Genomic DNA, 21267 nt, shown 5'->3' with positions numbered 1-21267 from the left:
CCTGGCAGGAGCTCGCGGCTTCAGACCCAGCGACACTGACAATAACGCGCGTGGAAGATGGTCGAAAAAAATGAACTCCCCACCATAAAACAGACATCCAGAGGCGAGTAGTGACCGCAGTGGACTCACTGGGAATCATCTCACCGAGCCAGTTTTTACTCCCGCGATGCTTCAGTGTGAGTAGACAGATCAGCTGAAAACCATTTGCAAGCTGTTTTTCATGCAGCCTACAGGGCGCGTGAAGTCTGGGATATATTTTTCCACCCTGCTCAGTTCGTCCAGCGACCTTGCAATGTGCACACTGTCGGTTTTTATCTGAGGGAGGTGTGTTCTCTCACTGACTGAGGAGGGCTCGTCTAAGGCAGTATCCGTTTTTCTCTGCAAGATGTTTTGAGCGCCCAGGGGTCTGAGAGCGGCTGGTGTCGTCCGGGGGGGGGTTTCTTCACTGCGCAGACAAGCGGCGGAGCGTCGCTGCGCTACCGCTCGTCTCGTCTCCTCCACAGCAACACAGCAGACAGTTCAGGAGGAAGGGGGGAGGAAGGAGGCAGGGAGGCAGGGAGAAGGTCTTTGGGTTGGAAATCTGGAAACATACGGCGTTAAAATGACGATGTCCGTCCCAGAGAGGAAATCAGGATCGGAGGGGAAGGAAGAGGAGAGCGAGGATGAGAGTGAAATCCTGGAGGAGAGCCCGTGCGGCCGCTGGCAGAAACGGAAAGAGCAGGTTGGTCTGCTTGTCTGTGTGTCTGTATGTGTGTGTGTGTGTGTGTGTGTGTGTGTGTCTTTTCCTTAATATGTATCAAGCTGCTCTTTGATCAGGGAATAAATCAATCAGTTTGCCCTCTCTGATCACGCTGGACATCCTCTGTTATGCAATTCTTGAGCCGGGCCGAGGTATTATAGCTCCATCCCACCATGACACAAGTGGCATATCGTTGATCTGCTTAGCCCATGAAGTCTATTTCGGTGGGACCCGGTGACAAAAACAGTGTCGGTTATTTTCATCCCACCACTGATGTTTATTCTCACTTCTTAGTCTGGAGGATTTCTGTTCAGGGTCTTCACATTGGACCCCGGAGTTTAGGATGCACTCTGACTCTTAATTCAGGGTTGCTGGTCACACTAACACACTGTGGGTATGTAAAACAAGTCTGACTCCTTCTCTTTATAACCAAAGATGAAGCTTTAATTACATGTTGTCTCATAAATGCATGTTTGTGTGTGTGTGTGTGTGTGTGAGAGAGAGAGAGAGAAAGAGCAGGAGGGCTGTTGTTGCATAATTCAAAATGTAATTAATATAAAAAGTTTTATTCACACCTTTCTGATGGTGAATCAATTAACCAAGAAAACTATCAACAAATTGATTGATAATGGAAATAATGGTAAGTTGCAGCAACAGAATTAACTAATAATCATTTAAATTTTTAGTATTTCTGCCTGTTATTTTCTCGATTGTTTAGTTAATTGTTTGGTATAAAATGCCAGAAAACGCGCAGAGAAATGATCAGCAAGATGAAGGCGACTTCTTCATATAGTTTTTTATCCCCCAAAATATTCAGTTTTACTATCAGCTAAAACAAAGAAAATCAGCAAATCCTCACTATTTAAAAGCTGGGAATGTTTGGTATCTGTGATCTGAAAAGTTATTTAAATGATTTATGGATTATCAACAAATAGTTTCTGCTCTATGATGATTTATACAGAAATTAGACAATCTGAAAGTGACCACAAAAAGATGCAAAACGACCACATATGACAGTTTTGATATGACTGATATCAGCAGTAGTTGGACTATCCAGACAAAACATCAGCAGCATCACAGAAAGTAACCCGGTGGCCTCGCTTGAAGCTTCCTCTCCCATAAATAAATCCATGTTTGTTTAATGTCAACATCAAAGACGCAGTTTTTCTCTGACTTTCCCAGCTGTTGTAGTCACTTCATCAGCAGCCCTGATGTGGCTACATGCTCCACGAGAGGAATAAAAAAACATTTACAAGAAAAAAACCCCCAAAAAGTTCAGTTATTATCAGAGACAAGAAACAGAAATCTAAATGTCTCAGCAGTTGTGAAACAGCGGGCGTCGCCTCCAGATAAGACTGAGAATTTAAGTTGAAGGTTATCTCTCGAACACACACAGCGTCCTCTGCACGCCGCGACCACCTGACCTCACTGTACTCTCTGTGCCACTGAGCAGCCTACCCACACACACACACACATTACCCCACCCTGGTGTTTTTCCACCCATTGATTACCCATCGTTGTGTTTTCTGGGCTGCCTCTTCTGTCACATTTCCATTAACCCTCCACTGGGAGCATCAGTCAGTTTGGGCAGGTTGCTGTAGTACAAAAAAAAATTCATATCAGAACATCAATAGCAATTATTTTCTGATATCAGCACATGTTATGAAATTAAAACATGTATGGTAAGTCACAAAATGTATGTTCAATGTGATGAACTCCACTGTTTTACATCAGACAAACTCAGTTCAACTTGCTTGGAACCCTTAATATGGGAAGCATAACAGAGACATAGGGCTCCTGTCAATTTGGCCAATTGTCATATATTATGTCATAAAAATGTTTGTAGATTTTGATCGATTAATGGATTCATCTACTATGCCGGCACTACTGCAATATGATCATCGCTCCTATCTGAAGTCCTTAAACGAGGGCTGCAATTAATGGTTATTTTCATTGTCAATAAATTTGTGGATTTATTTGTTTTCTTAATTAATCAAAAAAAGTCTATGAAATGTCAGAAAACAGTGAAAAAAGTCTGTCACGATTTCCTAAAGCCCTGCGTGAAGTCATCACATTGCTTATTTTCCCTGAACAACAGTCCAAAACTCCAAAATATTCAGTTCATTCTCTCATAAAACAGCAGCAAAGTCTCACATTTGTAGATTAATCTTCTACTGATTGACATGGATTAATCAACTAATCACAGCAGTATGAGCTTATCATCATGATACAAGTCTATAGATAGCTGATAAATGATAATATTGTGTCTATGTTACTGTTGCTGTTGATACACCAACTAAAACCCATAATTTGCGAGCATTATTACATCTTCTATCTTTTTTAAATGCTCACCTTGGCACAGCTCTCCTGGTGATTGTGCACATTTAGCCTTGAGGAGGCAATTCTTCTTTAAGTGAGTTTTTTAAATCAGTTGCCAAGCTTCAGCGCTGATACATGTTTGATCCAGACTACAATAAACAAAATGAACCCATGTGACATTATCTCTGCATGGACCAGCTGAGCCATTAACTGTTGGCGGTTACTGCTCCAACAGGTTAAAATAATAGCTGTCTTAACCTGTGAGGTCACCCTTGTGTTGCCAGATCTGTGAGATCATACAGAGCAGTACAGTAGTTACATGAAAACGTTGACATTTTTCAATGCAAACTTGTGTGTTTTGATGCATACGTGTCGGATGGCTCCCCGGGTGTGTTTGAGCGGCAGGTTTTTAATGCACATGAATACTCTGCAAATAAGTCAGTGGGTGAAAGTTCATAATACACGCAGTCATGTTTGTTATTCAGCTCAGGCATTAAAATAAATATAGGCCACAGTCACATGATCAGCACATGGTATTGTTGCCTTGTTTTCTCAGCAGGCGCACAGGCGGGAATATTGTTTCGTTTTTAAACTGGATGAATGTGTTGCTTTCAAAGTCAGTTCATCCCTCTTGACTCGACACACAGAGCATTGATTTTTCTGAGGGGCCGAGCGGCGCTGTCGTGATTGGAAATCACAACTGTGTGAGCTCAAGCATAAAAACTGTAGAGGCATTTCTTTTTTATTTTTTTAGGCATCGTGGTTTGTTGGTGAAAATTCTTTCTTTTCCTGGGTCAGATGTTTGTGTCAAAAGCAGCAGAAAGTTACACCACGAGATGACACGAGATGAATCAAATGAAAAATGGGTGGACAATTATTGCACAGTGTTGAAAGACAACCCTGCTGCTCTCTTTGTCAACATGACTAACTAGGAAGTCTTCACGCCAGCGACATGATTTATAGGTTCATGATTTCTGACTAGTGGCATGTATCCTTTGATTGAGTCATCTGTGCCTTCCCAGAATGGTGACATTCAGGTTAATACAGGACATGTTAATCAGGCAATGTAGTGATTCACTAAACATTGCTGTTGAGGCATGAATCTGACAAAAACTGCTCTTTTCTTTCCAGCTGTGACACACAGCTCATGGACACCTTTATAGTACTTTAAAACCCTCAGTGCCCGATTCACAAAATTGGCGTCAAAATTCGTTCAAATCTGAACACACAAACATGATACACATATTTTTAGATTCAGTGTGATGTACACTTTCAGAGGGTATTTTATTTCTTATGTCCATCACGAATAAACGACCATGAATCCCCTTAGAAATCATAGAAAAAAAGGGCACTCTTTATAACTCCAGAACTTGTCTGAGAATCATCACATTTTTAAGTTTTCTTCAGTATCAGAGTAATCCAGTGACAGTTGTCTGTACATCCATTCTGTACATTTCAAACAGGAGCTGCTAATAGCTAATTCGGCATACTTTATGGTGCCAATTTACCAAAATGTAAACAAATATTGGCTAAAAAAACAAGTTGTAGCTAAGTTACTGACTCCATGGAAACCTTGAAGCTCTTAACTCCTGCTCTAAAGAGTGATTGTCTGACAGTCAGTGGGAGTTACATCCACCAGAGACACAGTCCACCTCCACCTGTCACACTGGGCTCTTTTTATCACAGTCCAGCTAGGACAGAAGATTATCACTGGCCCCCCTGTGATCTTGGCTCGATTTTGCAGCATGGTAGACCTCCTGAAGTGAATCCACACCCATCCACACACTGTGGTGCACCAGCAGCACAGTACTCATTCCAGTAATTGCTCCATCTTCTATTTCAAAGACCTGTCTCCCATCTGCTCGCAGAGAGATGAAAATGAGGCAGCCTGGGTCGAGCGAGACTGCATCATTTGTCATGGTGTTAATTCACAAGCACAGATGAATATGGGAGGTTGAATGTGATGGGCAGATTCTGCTTTCTGCATTTGTATGTCAAGTGAAATCCCATGCATGTGTTAGTGTTCACATGCACGTGTCAGGATTGAGAAACTAGAGGCTAACTACTAGAGACTAAAGACAGAAAAAATGGATATTGCAATTGGCCTTTTTTCACAGAACGCATTTTAACACGTGACAGTTAGAAAAGCAAAGCAAATAACAAAACGAATGATGGCTGCAGTCCATTTAGCTGCTTTGGTTTCAGGGTCCTGGTATTGTGCATGCTGGCTCCCATGAATAAAACAGAGCCATCATTAGTATTGTTCGTAACACCTGTGCTTTTGCCACTACAAAAAGTCAAAAAATAATGAAGAATACCCATTTAATGTTAAGTGATGTCTTCATATTGAACAATTTACAATGATATAAACAGAGAAAAGCAGCAAATTGCTACATTTCAGCACCTTTTTTTGTCATTTTTGCTTGATAAATTACTTTTGTTCTGACTTCACCTAATCAAATAACCGGTTCATCTCCAGTTGTGTAATTTTCTCATGTAATGCCGTGTAAATCAGAGGCCAGCCACACACGTTTGGATAATTTTATTACAGTGAAATGAAAGATGACATAAAATCATCACTTCACAGCATCCATGATGTATGTCATGCAGTCAACCTCCAGTCGTTTTTGGACGTTTTCCACGTCTGAAGTCGTAAAGAAGAGCCATTAAACTGAGCAAACACACCCTCGGCACAGAGCATTGCCCCTCATAAGCCCACGTCAAGTTGCGGCTTGTAATAAGCGCTGCCTGTCCTGAGGGGATCCTCCTAATGACTTACACTCCGTATTAATCCAGCAGTGCAGGCACGTTTGCTGGTTTGACAGCTGTCCTTTGAGGAATGACATCCGCACAGATTTCCCTGGAGGGGAATCACGGAGCAGGGACAGTCAGCTTTGATCCACCTGTTGACACGGTCGCTCTGCCAACAGCGGTCCTCCCCGCCTGTTGCTCGGGGGAAACACAATCACACCCATTCATTCCTAGAATACAAAAATAATGATTTGTGCAGATGAGTCCATTGACTTTTGGTTATTTTTAGCCACGCTAGCGGCATGTCTCTAGGGAGAGAAATGTTTGTTGGTCAGTCTGTCCACCACTTTGGACTGAAATATCAACTATTTGATGGATTGACATGAAAGTTTTCACTTGTCCTGTCAAATATCTCAATATCTACCTGATGGATTGGCACAACATTTTGTACAGACATTGATGGTTCCCAGAGGATGAATCCTAATGACTTTGGTGATCCTCTGAGTTTTCCACTAGTGCCACCACTAAGTTCACATTTGTGGTTTTGAGTGAAATGTCAACGACTACTGGACGGTTTGCTATGAAAATGTATCAACACATTCATGCTCCCCACAGGATGAATTGTAATCACCCCCGCCTCTTTTAGCGCCATCATCAGGCCAAAATTTTAATTAGTCCAAAATTTGGTTTGTGACCTCTACTTTGTGTTAATTATGCAAACGTTTTGAATTAAGATGGTGATTATGTTTACCATCTGCTTTGTCATTGTTAGCATGCAGACGTTAGCATTTAGCACAAAGCATCTCAATGAAGTTCTTAGCTGCAAGCACGGCTGTAGATCTCTGAACTGTGGATTGAGAAAATTCCACTCCTGCGTGAATTACCATTATTGAGGTGTGAATTTATAAAATGTGTACTTTTACAGCACAAACAGCTGTACAACAGAATAATCTGACAAAATCATTAGTACAGTAAAATAAGATGTTGTTGACGGTAAAGAACTGGACACATCTTCATGTTTGTAGCAGCACAGGTGTGTCTCTGAGAGGGGAGTATCATCTCATCTGTGTGACTGTTGATTAAAGGTTAGGCTATTCCAGTTGGACTGCGGCTCTGCCCTCTCTGGACGTATGAATGTTTTAATGACACTGTAATTTACCTTCTCATGTGTGACGACGCACTGTATTTTACAGTCTGGGCGTCTCTGACCAAGCCTGCCAGATTACATTACAGATAGCATGCTATTGTCATCGTGCGTTTTACAGCTGTTGTTGTTAAGTTTCACTACACAGCTCTCAGTCAGCGGGGGTGTGTAAAGTGAAATTGCAAATTAATGGTGCCACACTGTTGTTCACATGAGCTAATTGTTGCCTTCTGTGCAGAGATATTGCTCTTATGTTTGGGAAGAGCTGACTACTTTCTGATGTTTACATGCTGCTATTTCACAGGCACCAGTGCAAAGAGGAGGCCTGTTTACACAAAACAGCAGCTTGCAGCACTTGCGTATCACCTGCATGAGGGTTTTAGGTGCTGACTCATTGGTCAGCATCTAGACAAGAAGCTATTACTAACCTCCAGCTCGCTTAATAGCTTGAAGAAAATGCCCACCCTCAGTTATACGTGCACTGCTATCATCAGCTTGTGATATTGAGAGCATTCCAGGAGTTAATTTGAAAGTAAGTGTGGTAGCTGCAGCTGGCAGCTAAACTTTATTGCAGGTGAACAGAGGAGGGGAAGGAAGGAGTAGGCTGCACTCTTTATGCAGCTGTTAAAGTGTCCAGGCAGAATCTTGTATGTTGCAAAATTAGTAAATTGAGAAAACCTGCGTTGTTCCTCTTTATCGAGACTTTATCTGCAGAGCTAAGTAGATTAAACGTTCCCGTTTAAATTACTAACTCATGTGCTTCACATACTTTTTGCATTCCGTCAATTTAGTAATTTGTGCCTTTTAAATACTTAATTTGTTCCTCGTTCCCTCACGGACATCTACTCTTACTCAGTTTGTCTACATCTGGTTTATCTTGTTAAGTCGCCGCTACAAATGTGATTAAGAATAGCAAATTAAAGTCACAGTCAAGCAGAAGTTAGAGCGTCCTTAGCTTCAGTAATGTGACTTATTATTATATGGGCACAACTCTCTCATCTGCATTGTTAGATCAGGAAGAGGAGGGTGAGGATGAAATTTAAGAAATTAGACCTCAACCACATTCTTTGGAAATGTAAAAAAAGTTTTGTCAGCTGAAATCCAAAAACATGCCTATTTCTATTTTGCTGTGCCAGCTACCCACAAGCTCCCACATCTGCAATGGATCTTTTCTCGTTTCTATGTTTAATATTTGTGCTAATTTGAGAGTCTTGAAAGAATATCTTGCTTTTAGGATCTCAGACTGACATCAAATACTGATATTTACCCATGATTGTTATCTGATCTGGGTTTTCTCTGCTATAACTCCATTGTAGCTGTGCTGAAAAGGTCATGTTTGGACAGTTAAGAATGACAAATACACCAAAGAACTGGTCATATTCGGAAATACAAAGCCAATAGTTAAGTTTTCTTCAAACTATCTGCTGCTTCTGTGGTCCTTTGTGGACATGGAAACATCAAACAACCCTCCACATGCTAAGAATTGGTCTGCTATGTGTCAGTTCCACAACAACACATTGTGAACTCATATGAGCTTGGAGCTGTGGTGTGAGCCGCATTACAGCAAACAACAGAGCAGATGGAGTTCAGCCTATTAGGCTTCATCAAGAACAGGCTTCAAGCTGTCTCTTAATGCATTTATGCCTGATTTTTTTTGGCCTCAGAATATTTTCATGTTGCGATCTGTAGCTGAAGAAGTTGTTGGATCATGTGATCTTGAGGGATCCTGTCACCTGGTTGTGAAATGTGAGTGTGTCGGCCAGCGAGGCCTCTGGGGGTCATCAGATCTGATGGGATATGCAAAGAGGTATCTGTCAGCGTTTTCCACTCCAGCTGTGTGAAATGGAGCTACCCGGATTTTCTGCCAGTTGGACGGGGAAGCTGGCATGTAAAGGACTCTAGGAATGGCTGCAGGCTTTCTCGGAGCTGTCATAGTCGTTCACATCACATGACATCTACACCTCCGAGGAATGGCTCGCACCTACTCAAGCATGCTCTACACACAGTCTGCTAGATCTTTGAAAGACGACAGTTTCCTAGAAGCTTCTTTTGAAAATGGCTTGTTTAAATGGAGACATATGTGCTGAACAAAACCTAATTTTTAATTTATCACACCGAAACACAAGTTTTAACAGCACCATTTTGGATTTGCATAATTCAAACTGCATAATGGCATCATTATTCCTCTCGTCATTTATCAGCGTCTTCTGTTAAATAAACTGCACTGAAGGGAAAAGAAAATACACTTACGACTCAGACGCTGTACTTAATGTTTCTAGATTTTTCTCTTGTGGTTTGTTGGTCTGTTTCTTGCCAAATGTAAACGGTGTGATACAAGAACATTGTTGGTAAATGTCAGGTTTTGTTTTTTCCGCTCAGACTTACAGAGCATCTGTTTAGACTGACTGAGAGATTCAACAGTCGAAGAGAAAGAAATCCATCACAGAAAAACACAAACACACAGTAGCTTCAACAGTCCAGATCCAGCACCTAAACCATTATGTGAAATCTGGCCTGCCAGCTGTCTATAAGGAGTTGACTATAAGGAGTTGTCTATAAGGAGTTGTCTATAAGGAGTTGACTTTAACGCACTGAATACTATCAAGTACCGAAAGCATCGACTTTCTGCTCATATTTGAAGTCTTTACTTTTTATTTGATCACATAGTTGCTGATTTAAATCACGGCTTTGACGGTTTTAGACTGTATAAGTTCCTCTTTGGCTGCTTGTGTTAAAATGTTTGAACTTCTTTTGTTTTTGCTTTTTTATATTTCTCAAAGGAAGGTATTGAAGATATATATCTTTATGCACAGTTTATGATTTCAAACCATGCGCTACATTTGTACGCACCATAAAAAGCTAGGCAACCTCTGACGCATGACATAAAACAGTGGAAACATAACCAAGGGAATTTTCCTGTACACATGCAGAGCTTTGCAAATATAGTCTTCTGATTCTGATACACAGCTATAATAATAGTCTCAGGCACAGTCTAGTTCCTGTCTTGTATTGTAATGTGGAGCCTTTAATAAAGCTCTGTGAGGCCTTCCACTGTCTACACTAAGTGCTGACTGATTCCCATAACGTCTGAAGGCCTCTTGATTTAAAAGCTTTGTTGCACAGAGCAAAGAGACTGTAAAGATATTAAAGGTGCAGTTATGGTCAGGCTGCTGTTGTTATTGAATGTTGGTGTTTCACCCTCCCCCCCTGCTTTAAGGCAAAGGCCAAGGTCCTCCACTGCTTCACATCTGCCCCGCCGTTATATCTGACTTCGATCAAAGAACATGTGTGTGAATATCAGCCCTAAAAACATTACACAAATCCTTCAGAGAGGTCCGACCGCTGCAGGCAGGCGAGAATAGGTTGTGTAAAGTCTCTGTAAACACTGCTGTCTACCAGGACTAGACCTCTGTGTTTTAACTATCAATAAAGGAGGGATACTACCTGAGGTTTCATATACAACCCTCTTTAACAGCTTCAAAGGGAGCTTTCTTCACTTTGTTGACCAGCTGATATGAAAACTGTGTGTGTGCAGGTTTCAAAGTGTTGATTTATTCCTTTGAACTTCAACACCAACAGCTTGTTTCTTGACCTTTGAAATCAAATATGGATATCTTTGTGTGTAGGTCAAATATGCACAAAAATAGGGAAGTAGTAAAAGGGACCTTGTGAAGGAACATTGCACACATTCAAACGTAAGGTTAAAATGTGTAGGGATCTTATTATTCTAAGAGTTATATAAGAGTCTGGCATTCATTTATTTGCTTTATGGTTAAGCTTTGCATTTAAACTTAGCTTGAATGTTTTGTAGCCGCACTTGCATGTCTTCTCGTTCATTCAATTCATTTAGCCTTTTATAACTAAAAGTGTACAAAGAGTTTAAGAAGGTCCAACTTAAACCTTAATAATAATTAGGAGCTGTCACTTTATATAACACATTTACATGTTGACTTTACTTTAGCTTTAGGATAGTCACAAATCCCTGCCCTCTGGAGAGATAAAGGTCAATCACTAAATCTCTCAACAAAAAAAAAAAAAAGAGCGAGTCCTCCTCCTTTTCTGAACTGCCCTCCCCCCTAATCATTTTCACACAGTCCCTAAAACATTAAGAAGATGATTGTGGGGAAACTGCAATAATGTCTTCACTTGTTTAAACACTTGAAAACAAAAGTGTGCACTCACAGCTCGGGTGGTGATCTGTCAATTAATGAAAATGAAGATGCAGCACGAACACACAGTCCTGCATAAAATATGTAAATCAAATATGAACAAAACCATCAGTTGCTAAGCCGTATGAATGTTTTTCTCAGTGATGTTGCTCGAGGCTTCTTTGTTTACCTGCAGCTCCTCCTGAGCTGAAATGACATCTTGTGCTTCACGAGCGGAAATCAGACTTCCACGCTCATAAATCTGCTGTTGTCCCGCGTTGCACATGCGATCTAATTTGCATTCAGAATTTGAATGTGTCTGTGTTGTTTATGCAGCTCAGGCAGCTGAAAGTAAAGCAGGTTACTCTCATGCAGGAGCCACAGTTGAATTAGAAGTGCATCCCTGCAGCCATCAATCAGGAAGATGCCTGATGAATTAAATATGGAGCCGATGAATAAAAGCCCCCCCCCTGCGCTGCACAATGATAGTCATGACTGAGGTCATGTCCTCTGTATTATAAAGGGGAAATATAGTTCATATATTTTAAAGTATTTTAAATTACAGATAGTGGGCTTTTATAGGTAGATGCTATATTTTCTAGACTTAGTAGTAAATCAAATTTGACTATTTTTAGGCTAAGAAAAAATAAGGCAAGAGTGATTAGGCTGAAATGCCATCATGATTCAGTTCATTATTTAGTTTATTATTTATATTAATCCTTTTTCTGTTGTCAATTTTGTGGCCATTTTTCTGTCGCCGTTTTTCTTCGTCATTCTTAGTCCCACCTTCAAAACTTTCTAATAATAAGCACACAAACAACAGACCTATTTGAGGTGTGAGCAGATATTTAGACGTTTGCAACCAGACTAACCTAACTTTTTTAACACTTGGCTATTTTCGGTATGACTCCAGTGTTTTTAAAAGCCTGTTTGCAGCTCTGGTGATGACAACACACATTGTAGCTCTTGATGTGTTGGACAGGTAGGTGAGGGGAAAATAAACACTAAACCCCCCACGTGGTGCTTTCACAGACACCCTTATTGAGCTTTGTCTGTAATGTTACATAACAGGCACAAAAAAAGCAGCTCGGCGTCTCCGTGCATGTCTGCCAACAGGCTTTTGTTTGAACACGTGCGGAGGAGCCAGCTCAGGTTGACTTTCACTTCTCGGCTTAATCCCCCTGGAAGATAAGCACCGCATGATAAACACCACTATTTCTGCGCCGTCATCTTATTCATATCTTCTTCCCTTAGCCTTCTCTCTTTCACCACATGCGGCCTTCTTAATTTCACCCACTTGTCTAATTGAGGCCTATAAACGCAACAGTAGCTGCGAGAGAGAAACTGCACTCTCACACCCATCTTAAGTGGTGTCTTCTGCTTGACAATGTTGTTTTCCTGCTGCTGCCTCCAGTAATGGGAGGGTTACAAGCTAATGTCAGTCCCAATATGCACGCTGCTGCTGCTCTCAAACCAAGCTTTTAACTGTTGCTGGCTGGCTACTGTGGCAAATACTCAATAAGCCTTTGCGGTCTTTGCCAAGCCTTTTGAGGTTTTACCCTGAGTCACCCCTTTTTGCTTTCTGGAAAGCTGTACTGCAGTAACCTCTGCTGGAGATGCAGAAGAGGGGGGTGCGGTCGGCGGAGCTCACATAACATATTGCTCTTCCGTTGGGTTTGTAGTAGCAATGAAGCAAGCAGTGTGTGTGGATTTACAAGCATGAATTGGGTAATCCAGTGGGCAGAAATTACCCCACTTTATGGAGAACTTTAATACTCGGGCGGACTCTGCCAGACCCTTAAACCTTTTCCAAGAACACAGTCAATTGCACATGTTTTTTAAAGAAACGGGAAGGGGGCCAGTTTCAGGTCGAAGCAAACACACACACATGCACACATCTTTTTAGCAGCCTAGTTAGAACCGCTGCTTCTATTCCAAGAACTGGGCCGTACACGAAAAAAACTGACCACTTGCAAAACACTCCATCCTCGTTTTGTAAACCCCCTCCTCTCTTTGAAAGTCCTTGGTGCCAAGACTGTGGATGTGTGAGTGGGTTTGTGGGTGAAACTAAGTGATTATAATCAAAATCGAGGCCAATCTTGGACTTGGAAGCTTCAGTGAATCAGCAGCCCACTCCCAGTGTCCGCCCCAGACCAGCACTTTGTGAAATAACAGGAATTTCTGTGGCCAACAAACTACGAGGCTCAAATCCAATGTGCATAGTTACATAAAACTAAACGTTCTCACTCTCTGAATATAAATCTTTAGTGATGATGTGATCAACATGCTCATGCCTTCGTAGAATAATAGGTTTTGGATGATTTGGGACTTCCCCTTTCATCCAGCGCTACAGACAGTGGTGGAAAAAGGACTCAGATCCTTCATTTAAGTATTTAAGTAAGTATTGATGAACCCACAGATAATTATCACCCGACGCTGCAGTTCCCCCTGAGCCTTTTGAAGCGTTTTAGCATCTTTCAGCTCGTTGTTTTGGTTTTTGTATATAAGAAAAGTTATGCAGACAATTTGTTTAATATTTATTTGTAAAGGAAGTAGTAGCTATAGCTGTCAAATGAATGTAGTGGAGTGAGAAGTATAATATTTGCCTCTGAAATGTAGTGTACAAGTGTAAAGTTTACTTCTTAAAATTACTTTTAAGTGCAGTACTTGAGTAAATGCACTTACTTACAGTTACATTCCACCACTGACCGCAGATTGATGGAAAGAATGCATAAAGGGCTGAATAAGTCAGCGACAGAGCCCATAATAACTTGCTGTTTACAGCGTGGGAAAACCCAGATCCATGCTGGACTTGAGTCAGAGCCTGTGAGTCTGCAAGGCCGGACACCAGGACTGGGCCAGCGTTTAAAGAGCATCTTCCTGTTCAAGACATAACGCTGGAAAAGAGACGTCATTCAGAAGTTTATAGGTCAGAGAAAAAGGCAGATTTGATCAGAAATCGGTGTGTTTTATTCATTGAGAAGACTTTATTCCTCACTGTGTGAGTGTGACATGAAGTGTGAGTACGGTAGGCAGCTGTAGCATCGATCAATCCTGAGAGGAGAGAGAGGAGCCGCTCATGATTCATACAGATTCATCATTGCAGCATTAACCAGGAAATAGACGGAATGCTTTTAAACACAAGTGGCACAAGTTTCTGTCTCATCAACAGCTTTCCTTTGGTTTTAAACAACCGACATGCAGCTTTACATGCAACTTTTACTCCCTGCAAACTCATTTTATGTGACTGCTGGGCGTGTTGCTCTGCAGGACCCCCTTTTGGTCCGAGGGCTGTTTGCTTTATTAAAAACGACACGCACAACAGGTTAACCTTGTTAACCTTGGACTCCCCCAGAGGGAGGAAGGGAAGCCTCGCTGCCGGATTAAAAACATTCATCCCGACATGTAATTAAATGTTTTATTCAGGTGTAAAATGTAATTTTAAAACAAATTAGTATTTTAATAAATGAAGCCTGAATTATTTTAAGGATTAATGTGAAAAGAAGCACAAATATTTGACACGATTCAGATGATTCCCACCTGAAATAAGTGTAATTAACTTGCTTGACTATATTTTTTTTTACACAAGACTAAATGATTTTGATAAACACATTTGAGGATTTAAGGATACCTTTTTGCTTCGTTTGGCAGAAAAATGATAATTTATTCATTCAGCTGTGGTTAAGACATTTAGAGTTTGACTCTCGCCTTTTGTGGCGTGCCGCCCCCCCCCCACATCGGATAAATGATAATGCCGCATTAACTTCCAGTGATTGTTTTAGGGGAAAAGCCAGAACAGAGGCCGCTGCGGTGATAACAGAGCCAGATAGTGATTTATCTTGCTACATTACGCAGTTTTAACCTCTCACTGTAGAGGAGAGGCAAACACAGAGCCAGGTGGTTGCTGAGGTGTGATAAAGCGGGGTGTTATTTCTCCCACGTAGGCTTTTCCTATATGCTCTCCTGATAGTTGTGTCTCTGCTTCAGATTAGACCTACTACTCACATTCGGCATGCTAGATTAACAGACAGAGAGATATGCGTCTCACTCATGAATGAAACAGAAGAACTAGATAAATTCCTTCCTAAACTTGCTTTTAGTCCAAGCAATGTCTGGTTTGTTAAAGGCCGGAAAATGAATCTTTCTGTACTCCTTTTGCCCCATAAATGTTACAAATGTGTGTCCTTATCTTCTTTGTCTTAAGACGTTGAGCATCAAAACGAGTAAACACACTCTGTAGTTACGCAGATAAAAATGGCCCTGACCTTGTGCTGTTTCTTTCCACTTGAACCCAGGAATGTTTGATTGGACGAGTGTGTGTTTAAGGGGCAGTGGTGCTTTTCAGCTCACTGACTCGATGGCTCCAGGAAGGTTCGGGGGTTTGACGTGGACACATTTAGTGTGATTCTCTGACTCAAGTACAGTTGGATTCTGGTTAGTGCTGAAAGGGTTAGTCGATTAATCAATTAGTCAAGCCACTGTCAACCATTGATTAATCACTGAAGTCCTTTATGGAGCAAAATTGCTGTCTCCAGCTTCTGATGATTTTATCTGTTTTATATGATTGTAAATTGAATATCTTTGGGTTTGGGACTGTTAGTCAGACAACACAAGCTTTTTAAGGATGTCACATTGCATTTTTCACCATTTTCTGACAATGAATTGATTCATTGTAAAAGAATACTTGGATCTGCTTCAAAATTGTTAAAATACTCAGCTCATAGTGTAACAAATCTCTCAACAAATATTGTAACTTCTCCCAATCCCAAAACAATTCAGGTAGCAGTTTATCTAAATAGCAAATATGCAGTATATCTGAAAACTGTGTATTGGAATGAGTTTTGAGTGAATGTGTGTCCATAACAGAGAATCCAAAACTGTCATTTACTGAAAGTTGGCATTGAAAGCTTTGTATTCTGTACACAGAAACACATACAGATGGAGAAGTTTGGCATATATTGTTGATTAAAGGGGTTCTGTAAATAAACAGGACTCTGTCCCGCAGGTAGACGTGAGATCAGAGGAGGAATCGCTGTTAAAGGGCAAAAGCCGTATGCAATGTGGCTGCGCAACACTTCCCATGCCTATCACATCCCCGTCAGAGCAGCTTCTTACTTCTCGAATGCAATTGTGGTTTTGCCATCTCTCGCTCTCTCGCTGGCCTTATAAATCTGCAGCTTTGTCATTATGACAATGGGAGCGAGGACAGCGCAGCCAGTGTAATCTTGTAGCCCTGGTACAGAGCGAAACACAGACAACTGCAAAACCAAATGTTACATTTGAAAGACAGACACAGCATCTGCAGAAAGCACATTTTCTAATCTTTTGTGAAGGCCTCACAATGTTTACCACGTCCCAGTTATGTAGAAAAAAGTACAGCACCTGGTCAAAGTTGACTCTCTTTGTTGAGGAGTTTTTTGTTTTCAGTACTAATTTGATTTTATCCAAGCCTGTTTTATTTTTACAGCACAACAGGATATCAAATTCTTCTTTTCTGATTTTTGAATTATCAGCAGAGCTTATTTTTTGCCATGTTTTGACTATATTGTGTCCTGTTTTCTGTTTGTTTTGCAGCAGCTCTCCCCTCTGTATCCATCTGCTCTGCTAACCCGCCTTGCTGTCCTACATTCCTCTTAGTGGGGAGCTTTAACTGCTCCATGAGAAAATGAATAAGTGAGACGTGATGGGGTCTGATCTGCCTGATATCCTCTCGTGAGCCTGTGTGACCTTGTGTGTCTTTCGAAAGAGGTCGACCCTGTTGCGCTCTTGAAAGTCGAGATCCTGGCAGCAGTTTAATTTAGATGATGTGGTATATGAGGGGCATTAATCTGAGGATCGCTCCAGACAAGTTAACGTGATTACGTCTGATGATTAAAAATCTGTCAAGCAGATATATGCTGTCATCTAACTGGGCAATTTAGAGGGTTGAGTTGCACATTTTCTGTCCCCTGCTTGACTTGTCACGGCTGGTGCCATCATGTTATTCTTCACGCTGAGCGGACACACACTATCCGCTGACCTGATTGTGTGCTGCACATGTGACATCCTGGGGCGAGAGAAAGAGAAAAAGATGTGGGAGGTGGACTGTAGAGCGGTTTGTTTAGCTGGTGGAGGTCAGCAGACGGTCAGCGGCTCGAGGCCCCCGACGCTGACCGGACAGGGAGAGTGCGAGACGGCTCATCGGGCAGCGGGAGGTCTCATTGGTTGTTTAATGTCTGGTTTGCTTTGGCGTTTGCTCATTAGCACATTAACAGTGTTTTATAGATGAAAAAAGCGGGTAGGTAAGGTATGGTATCGATTTTACACATGAAGTTTAGTTTTCTTGTCTTAAGGAGTAGTATGACGTCCTCTGTGGTTCCAGAGGGAGCCATCCAATAAAAAACAACCCTGATAATGTCATCAAGGTTAGCTCAGCTTGTGCTCGAGGCTTTAAAATGTTTACCAGAAAGCCTACATTACACACTGGAAGTGTGGGGTTTTGAAACAAGTGAGACATTAGGAGGATCATGGGAAATGTAGGATCCAGAGTTGTTTTGTTGCTTCGATTTTGACCATACTCCTTTAATCTATCTCTTATGGAAGTGAGGCACAAAGTCACTAGATTACCTTGGAGACTGTAGTTTGACGAAGAGGTTTTAACACAAGCCCCACTTATTTTAACTTAACAAGTTAATTCAGAGACATCAATACATCACCTGTATTCACCAGTATCTGTAATCAGAATACGTAATTTTTTTTAGGTAATAGCAGTATATGTGATTGTAATTTCCCCCAGGGATCAATAAAGTATTTCCGATTCTGATTCAGTTATTTCTTTGGGATTTTAAAATATCTAACACCATGCTTGGATTGAAGATGGTGCATCTTTTTCCCTTACTCACACATCCGTCTTGCAGAGTTGGAGATGATTTTCTCTACCTCCTGCCTTTTCTGCAACATTTCAGTCTAACTCTTTGATCCTGCTCCTCCTTTGACGCCAGTGAAATCTCTGAGAGAGAGAGAGAGAGAGAGAGAGAAAGCACAAAGAAGCCTGTGCTCATTTACATACAGTACAGACACCTAGCAAGTATCTAGTACAGCGTAATGCAGATTATTTGGGTGTAGCCTTCGCCGTACAGAATCTGCTTATTAAATATTAATGTGGTGCGGCGTATCAGCTCATCGCCGAGGTATGAGGCGAGATACTGACGTGTAGGAGACAAAGCTCTTTGTCACAGGGAGGCTTGGACCCACACACAGTCTGAGACAAAGACGCTCTTTCATGTAAGATGCCTCTGCAGGGAGAATCACACTGAAAGAGCCGCCGTACTGTAGTTTAGTCCTCTCTTAATCCTCCCTCTGGCCGACTCATAACTCACCTTTTTTCAAATGTAAGAAATCCTGCTCTGATTCTGGGCGATCAAACTGTCACTGCAATTGTTCCAGACCATGTTTGTAATCATGTTGTAGAGGAGAGGAGATTTGCCCTTTGCTCTACTTGGATTTTAGCTTCAAGTCAACCCTCATTGATGTAAATGTAGTGGACAAAAAGTACAATTCAGCAGCACCACAAACTGCAGCCTCCAGTCACCGCCTCTCTTAAACAGTTCCAACAAACACTGAACATTATAACCTTCACAAAGGAAAGATTAGACTGCTTTACTTCGAGCTTGGTGTACACAATAAACTGGCAATTAAGTTTAGTACATAACATACAAGTTTGAAAATAGTTTGTACGTCCAAATCTTTCAGAATAATCTTTTAATTCAGTTTCTGTTTTAAGTACAAGCGAGCAAAATGCAGCTATTCCTTCATACTGTACTTTCAGGGTGCACTAAACAGTGTTTTAGGTAATATGTTCAACAGTAAATAGAGTAAGTAGACTTATGATTATTTTTTGGCCCGTTTTATCCCTTTCTGCATTATTTACTAGTTCATTCTTTTAAAATGATTTAGTTTTTTATTTTTATTTTCCCCTATTTTTGCACTCATGTTAGTGCCTCTTCATAACTTTTAATGTTTACATTCTTCTTCCATGGCCTCTCTGTGTATTTATGGGCCCCAGTTAGCAGAAACTAATGGGAATCCCATAAACAGTAAACAATAAAATGAAGGTGTCAAAGCAGAAACGTGTGTGCATTTTGCTCACCTGAGTCAAAAAAATCGAATTAGAAGAGCATTCTGGCCGTCGCCTAGTGTCTTGGTCTTGATTGAGTCTGGATGAGGACCTTGGTTGCATGTCATTCCTTATCTCTCTCTCTCCTCATTTCCTGTAAAATCTCATCAAACAGCCAAAATGGCCTTAAAAACACACAAGACAAACTCTTTTTGCTAGACTTGGACATTAGCTACAAGCACCCCAGCTCTCCTTTGGTCCTTAAGTGCGACATTTCTTTCTTCTACTAGTGATTAGGACATGTCATACCAGTGGATTGTGGGTAATCTGCTGTGCTGATCGATAAGGATCTGACAAAAAGACTGATTAACTTTCTTGTTTTGTAGATTGTATTTCATCACATACCCTTATTTAGGCCTGTAAATGGGAGCTACATGATGTGCACACTACCTGTAGCTGTTAGTAATTGCAGTGATAATCTGCAAATAAGAAGAGAGGGAAGCAATGTATTACGTCACCTGAATTGAAGTGGACCAAGTTGCTCTGAAGAAGCTCTTACAACAGATCGTACAAATAGCATAACAGGTTTACCTGTGGCGTACTTTCTCTGTTACTCTGAAATAGTATTTTTCCTTTACAAACCAAACAAAAACACCATCGTGTGAGGGAGAAGTGCAGCGGTATAAATTGTGTGGCGAGGTTTTGAGAGGTTAGTGTGACAGTCTTCAAGATCCAGTTTTGCCCGGCTCAGATGTGGAGTTAAAAAACATCAGAATAGAAGTTGTTTTGACATGAACACACACACCCTAAACCCAACTCCCTTCCAGCAGCCAATCGCGGCCGAGCATCCAGTGTGCTGTTTACAAGTCTCATGCTACCACAACCAAGCAACAGACCTCGCTAAACCCCCCTGGGACGTACGCGCTGGGGACTGGGGACTGGGGGCCAAGTGTTTCTTAACATCTAGAGAAAATAAACAACAGCCAAGCCCTGATGCCAGAGGGAAACTGACCTGGTTCCCTCCTGATAGCTATTGAAGTGAAGGAATTCCCTCTGTTGTCAGCGAGTCAGAGCATTGTGTTCCAGCTCTGTAATACCAGTAATCAGATTATCATCTTTTGTAGAGCGGGAGCAGTGAGATTATATGTCATGTCTCCTCTGCTGCCCACCCCTCCTGTAAAAGAAATGCCTGCAGAGAGTTTTACAGCTGCACTGAGCTGTAGGCTGAGCAATAAACAAACCAGAGTGGCTAAAAAACATTTGGTGGAACAGTTCTTCCTCCTGAGGCTGGTTTATTTCATGAGAATATCTGCAGTGACTGAAATGTCTGAATACAAAATCAGAGTATTCATAGCAGCTTTTGTGGTCGCTGTGATTGCTGTTTGTCCTCTGCTTGCCGGTTAACAAACCTCCTCCTGTTGAGCCGGATGCAGAGAGGCGTTTTTGACTCCATTCATCGCCGAGTGTCAGATGCTGATGTCATGAAGCGTGGCACAAGTGGGGCTCTGTAGAATATATCAATGGTTAGCATTTAGCAGTAATAAGTAGTAATTGAGGTGGAGAGAGAAGCACAAATAATAGTCGCTCAGTCGCTACCCCGTCATCAAGCTCCGTGTCAGTTCTCAGCCGTTCATCAGATACCCCCAGCTGACATTTTGAGACCACAGACGTGATGATGATGATGATGATGATGATGTGTGCTTGCTTATTTTCTAAATGTCTGAAATGTCTGAATACAGCCCTGTTCACATGTCTCTTCTATGAAGGATGAGGATGCAGAGTGAACATAAAGGAAGGAGTGAATTTTATTAAATTCAACAACAGGAAATTGTTGTAGAGCAGATTTCAACAAGCAATATGTTGTAGATTTACTTCTCAGCTGGTTGATACCACTTCAAATGACTTAACCCATTGAACTTGAACTATGTGTGCTTATAGTCAGGAGCTGTTCTCGTGGTTTGGGCAACTTAACATCTCCATCTTGTTTCAGCTGACCTCTAGTCATTTAAAAGGTACCGTGTGGAGATTTTGACCACTTGTAGCACTATAGAGCAAGTTTTTCATGAATGGG

At 41.4% G+C, this 21267-nt stretch overlaps 1 protein-coding gene across 2 annotated transcripts in view; it reads left to right on the top strand.

Annotated features, from left to right (window-relative positions):
• The first annotated feature begins 601 nt into the window (after window positions 1-601).
• nrbp2b (nuclear receptor binding protein 2b) overlaps window positions 602-21267 on the top strand; it is a 28999-nt gene continuing 8333 nt past the window's right edge. For both annotated transcript variants that reach the window (XM_070928020.1, XM_070928019.1), the window contains exon 1: window positions 602-721. In XM_070928020.1, coding sequence (XP_070784121.1) covers window positions 602-721 — 120 coding nt within the window. The remainder of the gene's footprint in view (window positions 722-21267) is intronic.

This window comes from Enoplosus armatus, chromosome 21 (genome assembly GCF_043641665.1).
Source record: "Enoplosus armatus isolate fEnoArm2 chromosome 21, fEnoArm2.hap1, whole genome shotgun sequence".
NCBI lineage: Eukaryota > Metazoa > Chordata > Actinopteri > Centrarchiformes > Enoplosidae > Enoplosus > Enoplosus armatus.
The sequence above is the reverse complement of the archived record's forward strand: the minus strand, read 5'-3'. Positions and strand labels throughout refer to the sequence as shown.